At 44.2% G+C, this 18,605-nt stretch overlaps 1 protein-coding gene across 6 annotated transcripts in view; it reads left to right on the top strand.

The window, feature by feature from the left end:
* Positions 1 to 585: 585 nt before the first annotated feature.
* LOC139658498 (reticulon-1-A-like) overlaps positions 586 to 18,605 on the top strand; it is a 42,494-nt gene continuing 24,474 nt past the window's right edge. The window contains exons 1-4 of one of the 6 annotated variants that reach the window (XM_071536614.1): positions 586 to 1,063; positions 1,196 to 1,449; positions 11,256 to 11,276; positions 12,587 to 12,600. In XM_071536614.1, the coding sequence (XP_071392715.1) occupies positions 806 to 1,063; positions 1,196 to 1,449; positions 11,256 to 11,276; positions 12,587 to 12,600 (547 nt within the window). In that variant the 5' untranslated portion in view covers positions 586 to 805. Of the gene's footprint in view, positions 1,450 to 11,255; positions 11,277 to 12,586; positions 12,601 to 15,064; positions 15,119 to 16,208; positions 18,087 to 18,605 lie in introns of all 6 variants that reach the window. The other 5 variants (XM_071536609.1, XM_071536611.1, XM_071536608.1 and 2 more) reach the window with 5 other exon arrangements.

The following is an 18,605-nucleotide window of genomic DNA, read 5'->3' as shown; positions in this document are numbered from 1 at the left end:
TCTAAAAAGTATCTCAGGAACTTTTACTCTGAGGAAATTTTAAAATGAGACACTTTGTACTTTTACTGCAGTAGATTTTTACACCAGTACTTTTACTTTATTTCAGAAGGTTAACAGTAGCCTACTTCTACTTTGAGTAGAAAGTTTTAGTTCTTTTTGAGTGATATGGGACTTTTTGCCTCAGGATTCCCCCCCCCCCCATTTAACTGTTTGTACAGCATTTTTCAGAGTTACAGGGCAGGCTTTACACTAGCTGTAGGAGGGGTTTGTGTCATAAAAAAAACCCCCACAGCAAGTTAAAGTTATATAATATTTCTCCACACACACACTGAACCGAGCTGAAGTTATGTCACAGCAGACGGGACTGACAAAAACTCTGCTCCTCCTTAATTTTGGACAACTCCGCAGCGGGTGGAGGGCTTCAGAGAGGGGCGGAAACTTTACTCCCACATCCAGGTGGGCGGGGTCGGTTGACTTCGGCGCGCACTGATTGGTCACGGTCGGCGTCGCTCAGGTGAGACGCGGCAGGCGATTGGTCAGCGGAGTTCCCCTTCTCCTTTTCAACATTGCGGAGGCTGTCTGGGACTCGGGTCCGATCCGATCTGAGGTGGTGGTGGTGTGGCGCACTTCTCCAACTTTGTCCGGTCTTTAAAAGTAGAATTTCACGGAGAGGGGAGTTTACCGGTGCGTTTTAGCGGCGTGTGTCGGTGGAGTTTTGTTGCCGGGGGATAGTTTAGCGGAAAGTTAATCGGATCTGAAACTTTTTTTTTTTTTTTTTACCCTCGGGAGACAGTTTGAAAAAAAGATGGCAGACCGCGAGGAGCAGCAAGTCTCTTCCACCACCTCGTTCGGCGAGGAGCTGATCCACCTGGTGGACCCGGAGCCCGGGCAGGCCGAGCTGGACCCGCCGAAGCGAGACCTCTTCGACGCGGATGAAATCGTGGACTTGGTCGGCGGGGCGCAGGACGCCATCGAGCGGCACATAGCTGAGGACAGTGTGCCGAGCGAGTTCACAGAAACTTCCTTCACTCCTCCAGAGGAACCGGTGTCGATACCCGAACCCGTCTACGTAGAAGAGCCAGAACCGGTGCCGACAGTAACGGAGCCGGAGCCCGAGGTAGCGCCACCGACCCCCTACATCCCACCGCAGGAGGAGAAGGAGGAGGAGGATGCCCCGGTGACAAAAAAAGAGGAGGCGATCCCAGACTCCACCACCACCCCTGTTGTTCCAGAGTCTCTTCTTCGTGCAGCAGAGCCTGTGGTTTTCGCCCCCAAAGCCGAACCGGAGATCGTAGCGGAGCCAGAAGTTGTGCAGCAGCCGGAACCCGAACCCGTCCCGGAGCGCGGTTCCCTCCCACCGGTTGAACCCCCGACCGCAGCCCCAGCCCCCGCAGAGGCAGCAGAGGAATCTGCGGTGACAGAGGAAGCACCGGCTCCAGCATCTTGTGAGTATCCAGACGGAAAAAAAGATGATAAATAACTGTGGGGAACTGTGTTTTTGCTCATTTGACTTGATCCACGATCCTAATTCATCTTCATAGTGATATGGGTGAGATTGTGTTGAATTGGGTTATTTTTTATTCATCTTCCCAGTTCCCGTTTCTGTACATCTGGGCTAGGTTAGCATCGTGTGCGTGCCAAGACCGGGACATGATGATGAACAACTGAGGGGAAATGTGTCTTTTGTTCGTTTAACGTGTGTCCACTAGTATAAGTGAAAAAAAATGTTTTATTTGTGTTATTTTGTCTAGTTTGCTGTCATTTCTTCGGGCGTTACATGGCACGTTAGCCGGTTAGCTGGGTTGGGGATGCTAGCCCGAGGGGAGCGGTGGGCTTTCAACATTATGCTGACTAGCTGTTTGACATTTGGGTGTACCGTGAATGGAAATTACACACTTTTTACTAAATATAAGCATATTTGTTTTGAAAATGATGCTACGCGTCTTCCCTTCACAGAAGATTGTGTCCAGATAAGCTAGCAGGTTAGCAGGTTAGCTTGCCTTCTGCTGTGCAGAAGATGCGGCCCACCTGTTTTGACAAATAAACGGCAGGAAGCATAATGTTAACTGTTGACTGGATGAGCTGGCAAAAATGCAGCATTTCGACTTTCTCAACGATTTATCAACAAAAAGTGGTCACAAATATCGCAGCCATGTGTTTTATTGACGTTTTATTGGAACAGGTATATGATTTAGACCGTATGGATGCATTATTGTCAGGCTGAGCAGCGCCCATCTGCTCTGCCTCTCCCCGCTGCGTGGCCAGTGTTGCTAACGGCAGTTGCTACCACGGGTTCCATTATCGGACATCGGCATCTTACTCGTATTTCGTTCGTCTAACCGCAAACAACAAACGAGCCGCCGACACAAGGCTGTCGGGCATCTGGACCGCAGCATTGCCCGCTAATACAAGGCTCCGGAGTCGGAAAACAAGAAGGAACCGTGCAGCGTTGGGCGATTGCGCGTGTCCGGTTTCGGTAAGCAGCGATCCGATTGACTTTGTACTCCGACACATGTGACGTTATGCATAATCACAGGGACGGTATATCCTTCGGCGAATGCGTTAAACAAGGTGGAATGACTGTTGTATGTGTGTGTATTTGGGGGAAGAGTGTCGTCATCCAAATTTTGCGGATTAAAAAAAAAAGGGGAAAGAAGAACCACGTCAGACAGTGATGTGTCCGATAATGGAAGCAGCTTGGCGTTAGCACAGTAACGCTGTGTACCAAAGCTGTAACCCAGAGATTAGTCACAACAAAGGAATCCGCTCTGCGTCCACTCCCTGCCGGCTTCCCATGTTTTTCCACGTTATACCGGAGCCACTTTAACACACGAAACCGGTTCGGTTTAATTCTGTTTCCGACCTGGCTCCTGCATTTTAGCCGCCCCCACCCCCTGCCCCCCCCCCGTCTCCACACCCCAATATATGCACATTATTTAGCAAGAGGCCTGTGAGCATATTTCTGTCTCCTTTTGAGCTATGGAAGTGGTCTTTTGACGTTTTATTATAATGTTGTGGGCTGTTGGAGTTACGCTAATTATTAGGAAGTGTGGTATTCTGAGCTGTTTGTGTGGATGAGGCAGATAGAGCAGGTAAACAGGCTGTAATGGTTTTCCCAGACATGAGGCAGCAGGAGCGGGCAGGGTGGGGCCGGGCTTGGCTCGGCTGCTGATGTAAACTGGTAAATAAGAAAGGTGGTGGTGGTTAAACCTTCACCTCCCAGCACCGCAATCACCAGTTTATACAATAAAAAAACAAAATCAAGATACATTTTGAGATGGAGCTGAAACTATTAGGCAACAGAAAATTAACTGATTATAATTCTGATAATAGGTTAATCGTTGTAGTCGTTTGTCAAGTAAACATATCAAACATTTGCTGGTTGCAGCTTCACAAATGCGGTTTTCATATCAGTATAAAATTAATGCTTTGGGTTTTTTGGCTGCTGGCCAGACAAAGTAAGACATTTGAAGAATCACTTTGGTTTTTTTTTTAATTGGTGAAAAAAAAGTGACATAGAAGATAAACAAGATAGACATAATGGACAGACATACAGACAATAACAAAGTAGTTATGATGATGTATGTGATGATATGATAAGAATGAAGTGAAGAATCACTTTGGGCTCTGCTGGCATTTGTCATTATTTTTTGACATTTTATAATCGATTAATGGATGAAAAGAATTGATAATGAGAATAATTGTTAGCTGCAGCCCTAGTTCCAGAAAAACCTTAATTCAGGCTTTTCCCTCTTTAAAAAGACGCTGCCTTTGTTTAAGTTACAGCTGGTTCTGTGAGTTTCCATCATACAGGTTTGTGTGTCGGCCTAAAAATGGTTAAACTGAGCGTCTGTTGTCGGGCGTCTGTTGCCCAGACCTGTGACTGACAGGCCGGTTAATCGTCCGGGACTCGACGATTACTACTGGCCTACATCTTATTTTGGGTCGCCTACATCCGTCACTCTCTGTTTGTAAAGTGCTGGTAATTTAGTCAGGTGGATTAGATAGAGGGGGGGGGGGGGGGGATGTCAGACACACAGGCACAGTGGCTTAAGCTGTGTGTGTGTGTGTGTGTGTGTGCAGTGTTGTTGTTTCTCTGTCTCCTAGTGAAGGCCACAGATGAGTGGGGTTAAGTGCAGCAGAGTCAACATGCCTCTCTCTCTCTCTCTCTCTCTCTCTCTCTCTCTCTCTCTCTCTCTCTCTCTCTCTCTCTCTCTCTCTCTCTCTCTCTCTCTCTCTCTCTCTCTCTCCCCCTCTCTCTCTCTCCCCCCCACTGCCAGCACAGCAGCTGGCCTTTAGATCCAGAAGTGAGCTGTAGACACCGCAGAGTCCGGCTCCTGAATGTGATGAGATGATGAGGACCACATGGTGTTCTCTGTTTTTTTAAATCTCTCTGCTTATCACACCGGTCCTGTACTGATGTGTCAGATCCACACTGACTTTAAGGCCTTAAAGCTGCATCAGGCAAGACTTCAGTGTAAGAACTGAGCCGAGTTATGGGCCTGAATCAGGAAGTGGAGCAGGAAGTTGCAGCAGAGAAGAGTGTCCAATCACAAATAATTGAGACACTTTGCTCTTTTTGCCCAAATCATGATTATCATTATTATTATTATGGTGCCAAGTATTTGGACGAAATGTTCGGATTCAACAACAGATCCTGCTGCTGTGATGTTCAGTTGACTGTGGGTCGAATGTTTTACAACATAATTTAGCATTTTTATCGATAGAAGAGAACATGGCGGAGGGATACTATGTAGGAGAGAGAGACCGGATCTACTTTTATTTTTAAATGCTAATTTTAGTGTAAACCAAGAATAGAAATGCAAAATGAGGACGGACCGAGTTGCTGCTTTGTTGTCTTACAGGAGGATCTGTTGTTGAATCTGTTCACCAACGTGTTCCATGTCAGTTTTCAGTCTTTATTTTCGTGGCTCATTCAAAAAGTAAAAATCTGAACGCTACAAACTCGTCCAGCTGCATCTGATCTTGGTGAAGAGATCATATTCTGGTTTTCATAATAACCCCCATTATGTTGAAACTAAGTGGAATATTGCTTGAAGTCGTCAAAATGCAAACGGTTACCTCTCGCTGCCATGTGGGGGCGCCAGAGTGTGAAATTGCCTCATGCAGCTTTAAAAGGAGTCAGACGGCATTAGAAAGCGTTAAAATGGGTTTTTGATAACGGCAACTCACAATTTCTTCATGTTTATGGTAATTTCTACTGAAGAAATTAGTTTAATGTGTTTTGATTCTATGGTATTTAGGTTCGTATTTTGGTTCGTACACATTAGGGATTTCATTATAAAACTCAATATTAGGGATGCACCGATATGGAAATTTTGGGCCGATACCGATAGCCGATTTTTCAAACACCACAATCGGCCGATACCGATAGCCTGCCGATATTTTGTTTCATATTGACCCATTTGCGCCCTGCCAAAATAATCTATATTCTGCCCTTCATTATACTTTGCAATGAATATAGATTTAAGGATCAGCTTTTATTGTAACAACTTCCACGTAACCAAAAATGCCCTTTTTGAAATTGAACTAAATAAATAGAAAGCAAATGAACATATAGATTTAAGGAACATCTTTTATTGTAACATTCTTTCGCATACCAAAAATGCCTTTTTTAATTAAAATAAACAAATTTGTTACCTCATGCTGATAGGCTGTCCTTCCATTCACACTTGAACGTCTTTGGAACAGATTAGTGACACAATATATGTTAATGAGTATCGGCCACTGCCACCGGTGGATTTAATCTTATCGGCCGATGAGACGATTGTAGTCAACAATGCAAAAATCGGCCATTTCCGATATTCAACCGATATATCTGTGCATCACCACTCAATATTCCTTTTGGAAAAAAACATAATTGCCTGAAGTATTAATACCATCGTTCACCGTGTCTGAAATGGAGAGGATCCAGTCTGTGAAAATGTCAACATGTTGCAACCAGGCATGGGACGATATGAAAATTTCATGTCACGATTATCCTGGCCAAAATAATTGCGATTCACGATATTATCCCGATAATCATCTAAATATGCTGAAAACTCTTAAAATGGCACTGAAACATACTGGGATCACTTTACCTTACATTTAGTTAAGAAACAAATATTTTTATTGCATCATAGGACACATATCTTTTTTTTGTGAACATCCTTTTTAGTGAAAAACAAACAAGGACAGATTCAGACTCTTGCCAACACCCAGCAGGTCACAGGTCACAATGACAGAAAAAAATCCATTAATAAAAATAATCTACCTATCAACCTGATATCCAAACATTCACATGGTTCAATTAGTTATGTGTTGTAAATGCACAGTAAATGAATAACTTGTTTTGAGGATATTCACGATTATCCCGAAAATGGAAATTCACCAAGATAAAATTATCTTGAGACAATAGAAAGATAAAATCTTATGTCCTCCCCTCCTTACACACAACTGCCTGCTGTCCCAGACGAGACGACAGCAGACTGACAGCGGCTCGAATGCTGAAATGTTTTCTGTACTTTCTCTCTGCAGTTAACAGAATATCTCCACACTCTGTGACTTTGGCAAGCCATTTCTTTTATTGTTGTGAAATTCTGGATGGGTTTCCACATTTCCCCTGCTGAAACCTGTCTTTCATTATGTGACTGAGGCAACGTGTACAAGTTTGAGCCCCGGGGCCTCGGCTGTGTTAAAGTACAGCCTTCACTTACTGTAAATCAGCTGCGTCAGCACTTCGCTCCGGCCAGCAGCACTTAGATCTTACTGGGATCAGACCCGGCTCAAATCGGAGAGAACTGGTTTGGTTTCACTGCTTCAGTACAGGAGCTGGAGGCCAGTCTCTCTCTCTCTCTCTCTCTCTCTCTGTTTCTCTCTCTCTGTAGGCAGGAATAGATTATATGAATGAACCAAAGTCGTATCAAAGCAGCTGGACTCAGTTTTTTGTGTGTGTGCTCCTGTCAATGTTTCCCAAACTGTTTGATGTCAAAGACCCTCCAGCAGTTACATACTGGATCACAAACCCCCATCTGATGAGACAAAGTATAATTTAGGGCAGAATTACATAACTGTCTAGTTGGTAGATGGAAAAACAGCAGTGGAGAGAGAAAAGAGAGAGAAAAATCAATTGTCAAAGTCTCATGCAGCAGGGGAGGAGAGACCAAAATATTCTACTCGGGTAGAAGTACCATTACTTTCCTGAAAGCCCCTACGTGTAGAATATTTACCTCAATATATTGCTTTCAAATTAATTTTGATACTATAGTATAATGGCTGTAGAAAAATGAGACCACCGCAGTGAAAATTGGTTTATTCTATATTAGGGATGGGTCATGATTTTAGAATTTTCGAATGTCATTAAATTATAAAAAATCAAATAGTTTATGCGACTATCGTCTTGTCTTAAAAAGTATATTTTTCCTTGTTTTTACCGGCGCCTCTATTGGGGCTAATCGGACTAGGTAGCTGGCATAGCTAGCTAGCTCTATGCTAATGTCCGCCTATATAGCTTACTAGTAGTAAATAGCTATGGCTTGATTAGCCCCAAACCGGTCCTTCTCTCATTTTAACGCCCTCAGTTCGGGGCTAATCAAGCCATAACTATTTAGCCGGACGAGGTAGCTGGCTTAGCTAGCTACCTCTATGCTAACGTCCGCCTTGCTTGCTAGTTAGCCTGGCTAGCTAACGTCAATATGGCTAGCCTAGTTCGCACTGTCTGTGCGGGGGGGTTGGGGGGGTTGGTGGGGGTGAGGGGGGTGAGGGGGGTGAACTTCGAAGAATGGTCGAATAGTTCCCAGTGAATATTGAATAGTATTTTTGCTTGAAATGCCCATCCCTATATTCTATATGGAAGAGGATTAGGGCCACATGAAGAATCTGAGTTATGGGATTAATCTCAGAATTCTGAGTTTTTACTTTATTTTCATCATTAATCTCAGAACTCCAGAAAGATGTTCACATGTGGCCCTAACCCTCTTCTGTAATTCTAAATATGTTGCTTTCTGTGTGTTTATATCTCCCAAAATGTATAATGAATTGAAACCTACTTGAGTAAAAGTAAAATCACTGACTTGAAAACCTACCCTATTTGAAGTACACACTACAAGTACAGTAACCAGAGAGGGCTTCGGGCTCTGACAGGAACCATACATTTAGTTCTTTCTTTTTATGAGATGGCAGCAGGTGGATGTTGTCCTGAAGTCGTATATCAGTGTCAGGCTGTATAGCGTTCCTCAGTCCACTTATAGTCCAAGGAGGAGACGAGTCCCTCGCAGGGTTAGAAGTCGTTTAGTCCTGCGGAGTTCAGTCTGTAGAGCAAGGCACTAACACTGCCCGGGTTGGGGGTTCAAATCCCACTGGGGCCGGCCATGTTGCTGCTGTAAGGTAGGGAGGAGAGGATCTGCTTATGTCACGGTATGATTTGATATGTGATCTGAGGTTCAGGATTCAATACAACCAGGATTTGATGTGATCAATAAAAGTTCAGTGACAACAAAGTCTGACTGTGCAGAATTCTGTTTATTTCTGAGACTCAAATCTTTCTAGCGATGCCATTGGCTGCTAGAATGTAAACAACAATTTAAAAATGTTGTTACAAAGTGACAATAATATAATTTGGATGGAGAGCTTGTGAAACTGTGATGGTCAAGAGTCTCATCTGTGATTACTACAGCAGAATAACATGGAGCTAGTATCGCAATATATTGAATTTCAATATATCTAAACAGCTTAAATTGAAGTTGAACATAGAAAGCCAGAAGAATGCATCTGTAAAAGAATGTTTTTTGTACTTTCTTAAATTTTGAGAGGATGTTTGATAAGGAAATTAAGTTATGAAGTCATCAATCACTGTATCCAGCTCTAGCCAGTTCATATAGCCTATCCCTAGCTGTTATAAATGCAGGGTGGTGCATGTGAAGTTAGGATGCCACAGCATACAACCCATTCACTTAAAGGTATAATATGTAACATTTCCGCATTAAAATATCTATAAACGACTAGACCTATGTTGTATATTTTTTTGAGTTGTGTACTTACATTATCCCAAATGTTTCCAACAATGTTCAAACCCAGAGAAATCAGTAATTTTCTTCAAGGTAACGGTGCGTTTCATTTGGTCGCCTGTCAGTGGCGTCAGATCCCCTTTACCCCCTAACTTCCTGTCATGGCGTCATATCCCCTTTACCCCCTAACTTCCTGTCATGGCGTCAGATCCCCTTTCCCCCCTAACTTCCGGGGAAACAGGGGAAACACCAGATGATCCGTCAGAGAGTGAGGAAGGAAGTCGGCCAGCTAGCTAGCCGCTCTAGCCGCTCTGTTGTTTTTTTCATTCTGTTGTTTTTATCTCTCACTGTGACGGATCAGATTCATTCCCGTTTGCTGCGTTCTGTCGCCGAAGCTGTCCCCGTGAAAAAACTCCCATGATCCCACGCTGCTTCACGACATCATCAAACTACGTCTTTTGTTATTGTTTTGATTGAGAGAGCCCTAGTGGCAGAAATTACATACTGTGTGTTTCATTTCTAAAGGCCGTTATTGTCTGCTCCAGCTTTTTTCCACATCTCCTCCTGCATTTTTTCTCTTGTATGACCCTGATACATGGCTGGTATTTAAAGCCACAATGCAGTTGTCATCGATAGAAACGGAGCAGTTGCTCTGCTCGTACGCCTCCTGTCTGACTCCTCCAGATCCAGACCGGATCACATTACCAGGACCGCAGCCAGCAGTCTCCATACGGTGTGATATGAACTGGCTATAGCTGGTTACAGTAACTGATGACTTCATAACTTCATTTCCTCAGCAGACAGACGCCGTACGAGACTTCCGACATGAATCTGTAGGTTTGGCTTTCTTACCGTGAGATGGGTTTGCCTGCAGGTCTCGGGTCTCAGGTTTAATCAAAAAGATAGTGTAGGTTAAAGAAACTGATTCACACGAGTTCAAAGTCTCAAATCAACAAACGGGAATAAAAGGTAAACAACAAAATCACTGGAAGTATAGTACATCATGCTTAGGCCGGTATCAGTCTCAGCCAGTAGAACTGTTTACAAAATATTTACAAGATGTTCATTAAAGGTCCCATATCATGTAAAGCAGGACTCCCCTCTCCTCTGTGGTGATAAAGGAGTTGGATGGTCTATCTAAACATGGTGAAAGTATCAAAACTAAATCCACACAATCCATATTAGTGCAGCGAGCCTCTAAACGAGCCGTTTGGACTTCCGTAACTTTGTGGCGTCACAAAGGTTCGCTCATTATCATTTTTGTAAGAAATAATAGACTAACAAAGTGTTTTTTTCAAAGCGGTTGAGCGGTTGTCGTCGTTTATTACCGGAGAGTTTTCCCTACCTGTAGCCGCCGGGCCGCGGAGTCTCACGTTTCACTCTGGAAACGGTTAGCCGATCGGAACGGAGGGGTCGTTAATATTAATGAGCCTTAAAGACACGGAGACAGAAACGGCCTGTTCTTGGTAAGGCTCAGAGAGATGCTGGAAAATGAACGTGGAGAAATGGATTGAGAGTGTTTTTGGTTCATGACACCACACACACAGCTTTGAATGGACAGAAAGACACAAAATAAAACTCTGGACAGGGCAGAACATTGGGACTTGTAATTGAAATGGCTCCAACATCCATTCCTTTGGGCACTGTGGATTTGACCCTTGACCTCCTTACTTTAGGTTGCTTATAATATTTGTGATCATGGAATTGAAGCCTATTCTGCTGTAGTATTCACTATGAGACTAGACAAGAGTGTCAGCTTAAATGCCTGAAATGTAAATATATTTTTGAGCTACTTGAATGGGAACAATAATTTTCAAGTTCCAGTGTCTTCTAAGTCTCAGGTGATTTCCAGAGTCTGTTTTGTTGTTGTCTGTCTGTTCCGCTGAAGAAGAAGAGCTTCAGAGCCCGACATGTTGAAGCGGTGTAACATCAGTATGCCTGATCAGCCTGAGAGCGAAGCGTGTTAGTTTCCTCCGGCTGAAACCTGACTGCGGCCGCAGCCGGGTCGAAGCGAGCCTCAGGTTGCACAGGCTGCTCGTCCTGCCGTGACCTTTCACCTTCCACCAGCCTTTACCTGCTCATGTTAAAGGACCTGGGCAGGTATAAACTGTAGGTTACCTAGCACTGGGTCAAATTTAATATAGCTTTTTCACTAACTTTTTTTCGGCATGTAGGACACTTTTGATGTTGTCAGTGGTGAATTCCCTACAGACTGTGGAGACTAGGTTGAAGAAATTTGTCAACTGGAAGTCCGGTCGGTTGGACATTGGCGTTTGCGTGGGACTTCCATGAAATGCAATACAACACAATATACTTTATTGACTTTATTGTATTGAAATCGAGCTCTCAAGTAGGAATGAGAGCTTCTCTTGGGATTTTGAGATATCTCATTAATTCAGAAAAACAGCAGAATTATTTCCCGGCGAATTTAGCCCAGGACAAAAACGCTAGCCTCCTGCCCTGATCTTCACCGTACGGCCGAAGTTTCCGTCCCTCCAGCTCGGCTTCAGATCCGCCTGCTGAGAGGAAAGCCGTGACATGTGATGTTCGCTCTAATCTGGTTACACTTGTCGAGCGTGGCCCGTTTCCCGCTGTGTGAGGTCTGGATCTTGTAGTGTGCGTCCACCCTCAGCAGGACAGATGGATGGGGAGTTAGCGTGGGCTCCAGTCACACTGCGGTCTAAATCTGTGCTTCACGACTTCTTTTTTGGTTTCGTGACTTCCAAAAATGAAGAGAGGCGTACATGTGACGCTGTAGCACACAGAAACACACTGAAGTTTGACTCCTAATGATGATTTTCATTTTTCCTTTTCAGACTATTGAACCAATTTTTGAAACTAGGGCTGCAACTAACGATTATTGTCATTGTTGATTAATCTGTCGATTATTTTCTCGATTAATCGATTAGTCGTTTGGTCTATAAAATGTCAGAAAATGGTGAAAAATGTGGATCAGTGTTTCCCAAAGCCCAAGATGACGTCCTCAAATGTCTTGTTTTGTCCACAACTCAAAGATATTCAGTTTACTGTCATAGAGGAGGAAAGAAACCAGAAAATATTCACATTTAAGAAGCTGGAATCAGAGAATTTTGACTTCTTTTTCTTAAAAAATTACTCAAATCGATTATCAAAATAGTTGGCGATTAATTTAATAGTTGACAAGTAAGCGATAAATCGATGCAGCTCCATCTGAAACTAGACTAGAGGCAGTACACAGCCTATTCATTATTAAACAAGAAAAATGTATGATAAATATTAAAAGCATGATAACACATTTGTAAAATAGAAATATGAGCATCAGACCAGACTTCATTTTGTTCTGCTAGATTTTCCAAGCATGAAGAACCGCATCTGTCTCCTTCTACCCATAATCCCTTGTGTTTTGGGGTGGTTTCCTGTGGTTGGAGTGTCAGTTCTCTTGTTAGAGGACTGAGACTCTCGGTGTCGTTATTTGGTGCCACCAAGAGTTCAAAGGTCATTGTAGGAATAAACATTTCCCCAGTTCGGGTCCCATCATGCTCTGCAGTCTAATGCTGAATGTGTCTCGTTGGTTCGATCCTAGGTCCGCTTCACCGCTGGAGCCTGAACAGCAGAGGTAACCCAACAGAACGGCCTAATCTGAATAATCATTGGACCCAATCTAATCATTATCAGATTAGCATGGGTACAAAGGCGGAGATTTAATTCTCTCACGCTTTTGATGCACATTAAACCAATGGAACGGATAATCAATAATCAAACTTGTATGAGACAGAGGCCATTGCTTATGATGATTTCTGATTTTTCACTTTTGAAGCTTCATTATTATGATTGTAGAATTCATCCAAGCTTGATTTCTGTGCTTCACACTCAAACCTTTGATGGAGCCGGCCACAGTGCATGCTGGGACTAATTTCCCACTGGTTTACAGCAGAATCCAGAGTTCAGATAATGGGATTGGAATTATAAAACAAGCTTAGTGAACGTTGTAATTTTGATCATCTGTATTACAACAGTAGATACTCCTGCTTAGATTTGCTTTGCTTTAGATTTGCTTTATTTACCCAAGGTACAGTATGTGTGACTGAGCCCCACCCTACTTCACATTCATACTGGGAGTTGCCCAGTACAACCACAGCCTACTGTTGCCTACAGAGCAGCTCCACTGTAGTATTTTAGGGGTTAAATGCCTTGCTCAAAGGAACTTGTTGTTGTTTTTCAGGGAGAGGAGAACATCGCGTTTGGGTTGTCTATATTTTTATTGTCCTGCCACATGCAGTTCTCTGTTAGTGTAATAGAATCAGGCAGATTGGGTAAAAACACCAGAAATGGGAAAGTATTTTAAGCATTCTCCTCTTAGTTTCAGTTAGTTTAATTTGTCTTTACAAGCCATCTGCTAATGGGTTGAACTTGTTATTTTACACAAGAGCTCTAAATTAGGTTTCTTCTCTGTGGAAACATCGCTGGTGCAGGGTTAAACTTAATGATTATTTTAAAGGTAATTCTATTTGCAGATAGATTTCCTGTTTCTGACATGTAACTTGATTTGTAGGTATGGGTGTTTGTACATGTATGTAGTTGCAGCGTCCAGGTTTCCGTTTTGCAGCACACTTCAGTCAAATCCCAGGATTACACCCCACTAAACATAATCCCTTTTCATTCCCTCCTGATCAAAGGTGAATGCTTTCCATTCTCGTGGCTTCCCTGAGATCTGTGTCTCTCTGTGTGCTTTAAATCTGTTTATCTTCCTCCTCAGAGAAACTGTCAGCAAAGTGACTGGCTGTTTGTAGCTGTCTCTTATGTCACGCTATGGCACTGATGCTGCTTTCATTCTTTCTTATCTGACCTGTTCTGTCTTCCCACTGTCGCCAATGAAACCTTGAGCTCTAAACAAACCTGGACCTTCCTGAGAGAATTTTTGGGTTAAGCAATGTGGAGTTAGCTTTACCAAATTGCTTGTGGCTCCGATGCTGCGTTCCACAGATGTTGGAAGTTCTGACTTCCTTCCAGGACAAATGCGATGGGATGGCCCTTCAAGTCGGAATCCTGGCAAGGTTCATGTATGCAAAATCACATTACATAATCAAATTAAGGTTCATCTCATTGAACCAAATGGTAATGTTAGGTGTGATGTCAAACAAAACAGAAATATTCAAATAATATTCCTACCATACCTCATTTTATGAGGTTTTTAAGTAAAATTTGCTTGTCATCATCAATTCAGACAGCAGAAATGTGTGTCACGATATCAAAATATCTTCATATCATCACGATATGATTCCAATGAAAGACAATAAACGATAATATTGAATTATCGCCCAGCCATATGCAGAAGTATAACTTTCCCTTTAATGCTACACAGCAATAATTTTAACATGTCTATAATCCCCAAAATTCAACCCCAAACCCAAATCTGTAGTGAAGCCTGACATCTAATGGTGAAAAGTAGGGTACTGCACCGGCAATCTGCTGTTGGCTGGTCTTTGTGCCAGGTGATGTCACCGCCTGTTGTACTCTATGGAAGGTGACATCAGCGTTCAGTATTGCATGACCTTAAATCTATCAAACCACCTGTATGGTTAATAAATTAGAAATGTAAACTTGTACTTACTGTACAGTTGCTAACGTTCTATGACAATTGGCTAGCTACTGTTGCCAGATATGATTGACATGACTTTAGCTGTTGCTTGGGGAACAGTATTTTACATTTGTCAAAGTAAATCCCGCAGGCGTCCATGTTTCTGCTCAGCTTCGTCCGAACTAAAGCTCTGGAATGAACAGAGGCTGTAATCTACCAGCTGTGAATTTCTGACTTCCACCACTGAATGGAACGTAGCATTAGGTCGCCACAAGGCCACAGTGCCACTCAAGGTGTAGCCTGTAGATTTTTTTATTTTTTTCCCCCACCACATTAGGGTTTGGGATGCGCAAATCCCACTCTTCTGTAATGGGAGATAAAGTTCTGTCTGTTTTGGTGTCCTGGTCACTTCCCTGCAGGCTTCATTGGGCAGTCGGGCTTTCCTCTCATCTTGCATACTGACCTGTTTCCCTCTCTGCTGCTGTCTCTTTGTCTTCCACAGATGCACCTTCTCTTCCTAAAGCTCAGCCTCATCCTCTGATGCAATTCCCTACAGGCAAGTTCTCTCTGCTGGTTGTGTTTCCCCGCCTCCCTCTTTCGTTCTCTCTTGCGACTTCTTTAGTTCACCCCCCCCCCCTTTGTCCTTAAAGCACTTAATTTTGACTGACAAAAAAAACCCCATTGCATGTAAGCTGTAGATTTGTTAGACTTCGCTTTTGTGTAGGATTTTTGTGCATTTGTCAGAGTAACTTTGCGTAAATTTGATATTTTACATTGCTTGTGTTTGTCTTGCATTGTGACTCCCATGCAATCGTGGTAGAGTAGATTGAAGTTGTAACTTTGTATTTAAAATATACAAGTAGTGTTTAGTGAAATAATGATTCCCCTCATTGATTAGCAGGCCTCTTAATTATAATCCACAATATACAGCCTAACTGAAACAAACTTCTGTTTGAGACTATAAAATAAGATTGTTGCCATGAATATGACTATATTTGAAATGTGTTTTATTTTTGAGAGGAATCATTATCTGCCTTCACTAAACAGCTTGTGTTTGTAAGGCACACTGGGCATGATTTGTTGGCGCCAGACCTGGGCAAAAACTCTATTATCTTGATACACCTGACCAGTGTGGTAAACCACTCCCCAGCCAAATGCTGGAAAATTTTGATTGTGGCTGGAAGTTAGTCTACTTTCCCAGGCACCTTGGCAGGTTACTGGCCTTTTACTGGTAGTATTTTATTCTAAAAAATATAGTTATCTGGTAATGCTCTCAGAGCATTACCAGATAACCACCACAGTGGCCTGGAGACAAGTTGGTTTCCTTTTCTGCTTTTCCCAGTTTGGAATCCACCAGCCACTTTGACCGGTGGATAGTTAAGTTAAATGCTATTCCTTATTTTACCAGCTGAAATGCTTTTTGGAACAGAAGAGATGCTTGGTCACCTGCCAAAAATGTCTGGTAAAACAGATGAAAGCTACCAGCCACACCAACCTTTAGCAGCATTTGGCCGGTATTAATCTCCCACCCTTATTCCAAATGTATTCAGTTACTGTTCTACCCAGGTGTGGTGAGCACTGTACGGAATGGAGTGTGTCTTTGATATGTGCTGTATTGCATTCTCCCTCCTCCCTCTCTACTCAAGCACTTGGGCAGAAGGGTGATTCCCCTGCTCCCATCTCTCCTCTCTCCCCTCTTCACTCTCCCGACTCTCTGGAAGAGCTGTCTCTGACCGAGAGTCCCAACCAGCCCCCTACTTCGGCATCTGCTGCACCGTTCGGCTCCTCCTCCGCCGCACCCCCCGAAACTCGTTCCAAGGACATGCCTTGGGAGGGTGAAGAGGGTGACTCTGGACCGGGCCGTAGTAAGAATAAGGAGGATCTTCTAGATCCGTTAGCCGGTCCTTACCTGAGTTTAGGGAAAGACCCAGGGCCCCAGAATCCGTGTGAAGACAGCGGAGTTTCCGTTTCCCCTGAAGACAAGCTGTTTAGCTCAGACAGGTCCTCCACCGGCCCCTCTCCCATGACCCCCCCGATGAAGGTCCCTGAGTCTTACTCTGCCTCCTCTAACCCAACAGAGCACTGGGATTCACCGTTCTTAGCATCTCAAGAAAACTCCAGAGTCTCCATGGATACCTTCTCCAAGGACACAGCCCCCCGGTACGAGCCCGACCTGCACGGCAACCAGTCTGACGAAGACGATGACTTGATGTATGAGGTGAAGAAGAATAATAACCCATTCGAGGGCTATTCCCCCTTGGCGGATGCTGGCTACTCCCATTTTGGGGACACCAAGTCTGACAGCAGGGCTGCCAAAATGTCAGAGAGTCCCACTCCGGACCTGGTCCAGTACGGACAGACCGGAGACTCCCAGGATAGCCCGCCATCTTTCTTTGACGAGGGCAAATTGTACGAGACAGGCAAGACTGCCGCCGATTCGCTCATGCAGTCAGTGAATCAGTTCTCGTCCACTCTTAAAGATGACGATGATGATGAGGAAGAGGAGGATTCTGTTCTGCCGCCGTCTCTACCAGACATCCTGAAGTCTTCCCCTCTCAACCCTGACAAAATCGACTCTGGCTCCTCTGAGGGAAGCCCAGAGGAGCAGAGCCCCGTCCTTGAACGAAGGATGATGGAGTCGCCCAACCCTCCAATCAATCTGTCAGTTAACAATCCGTTCGCTTTTGATTCCAAAGTGTCCCTGTTGAAAGAGATGGCCGAGGAGACGGAGGCGAGAGCGGCCGAAAAAGTGAAGGGTGACGACGACAAATGCTTTGGCGCGTTCGACCTCGTCAAAGAGGCAGAAGAAACCACTCCGACTAAGGTGAAGGAAGAGGAACCTGTCAAGATCGAGCAGAAAGATTGGTTTTCAAGCCACGATTCACCAAAAATGACCGACAAATTTGAGCCGCTCGATTTCCAGAGCAAGAAAACCCCCGCTGAGGATTCGGATTCTGAGTCGCCGACAGCGGACTCCCTGTCTCCAGTTCTAGAAGCCATGGCCAAGAACCCCGCCAGCTTCCAGGTGGAAATGGAGAAGAAGGACCTGAAGATGGAGGTGGAGGAGGCAGAGGTGGCGGAGGAGGTCTCCGAGCCCGAGGTCTCCTCTGAGGAGTTCGAGTTCATCGAGAGACCACCCAGGGGCGTGATCGACGAGTTTCTGGAGGCTCTGGATAATTCCAAGTTTGCCTCCTCCAAGGCACCGGAGATGTCCATGGATGACGATCTAAGCTTCGGGAAGAAAGACGTGGCTCCGGTTTCGGCTCCGGCTCCGACAAAAGTAGCCCCGCCCCCAGAGATCGAAGAAGAGGCTCCAAGCCAGAGCTCCTACCTCCTCCTCTCCCAGGCCTCCCCCAAGTCCTCCCCACAGAAGGGCAAGGCGGAGCTGGAGAAGCCCGAAGTCCAACCCCCGTCCCAAGCTCCGCTCCTCCACTCCCCTGTCCGCAAACCAGAGGAGGCCGTCGCTAAGAAGAGCGCGGAGGGCGGCAAAATGTTTCCGATGCCAAACCTGAATGCAGAAGCAGGTAAAAATAAATCCATCTCGGCATGGAAACCATCCCCCCATCCTCCTCAGTTTTCATTGGTTCTTCCATGTCCGTCGGCATCATTTTCATCATCACCCTTAAGTTCTCCTTGGTCATCTTCTCCCACCCACCCAACCGACTGGCAGACATCGTTTTCTTTAGACCCTTTCAGTTTCTTCTTGGTCTCACCTTTCCCCTCTTTTGCATTTTCTTTGAAATTAACCATTGCATTTTGTGTAGTGTGGTCTAATGTGTGTGGTTGTATGTTCCATTGTGGTTTTGCCTTCTTTTTTTTTTTTGCTGTGTGCATTTCTGCTCAGTAGAAAGACAAATCATCTCTATACTTAAATATTTCATCGCTTTATTTAATCTTGAAATGCGGTAAGTACAATATGTTCACTTTCATAACTTTTTTTTTTGCTATTGTGTTGAAAGTATGACCATCTTCTCGCTTTCTATTTGAAATCCATTGGGGGGAAAAATCCAAGACATTCTCTCAGGTGTCTTGTCTTAGAAGGA

This window comes from Centroberyx affinis, unplaced genomic scaffold (genome assembly GCF_046629955.1).
Source record: "Centroberyx affinis isolate AG114_WGS23_722 - 3 ecotype Tasmania unplaced genomic scaffold, CSIRO-AGI_Caff_v1 ptg002919l_1, whole genome shotgun sequence".
Lineage (NCBI taxonomy): Eukaryota > Metazoa > Chordata > Actinopteri > Beryciformes > Berycidae > Centroberyx > Centroberyx affinis.
Note: the sequence above shows the minus strand (reverse complement) of the source record. Positions and strands in the feature narration are given on the sequence as shown.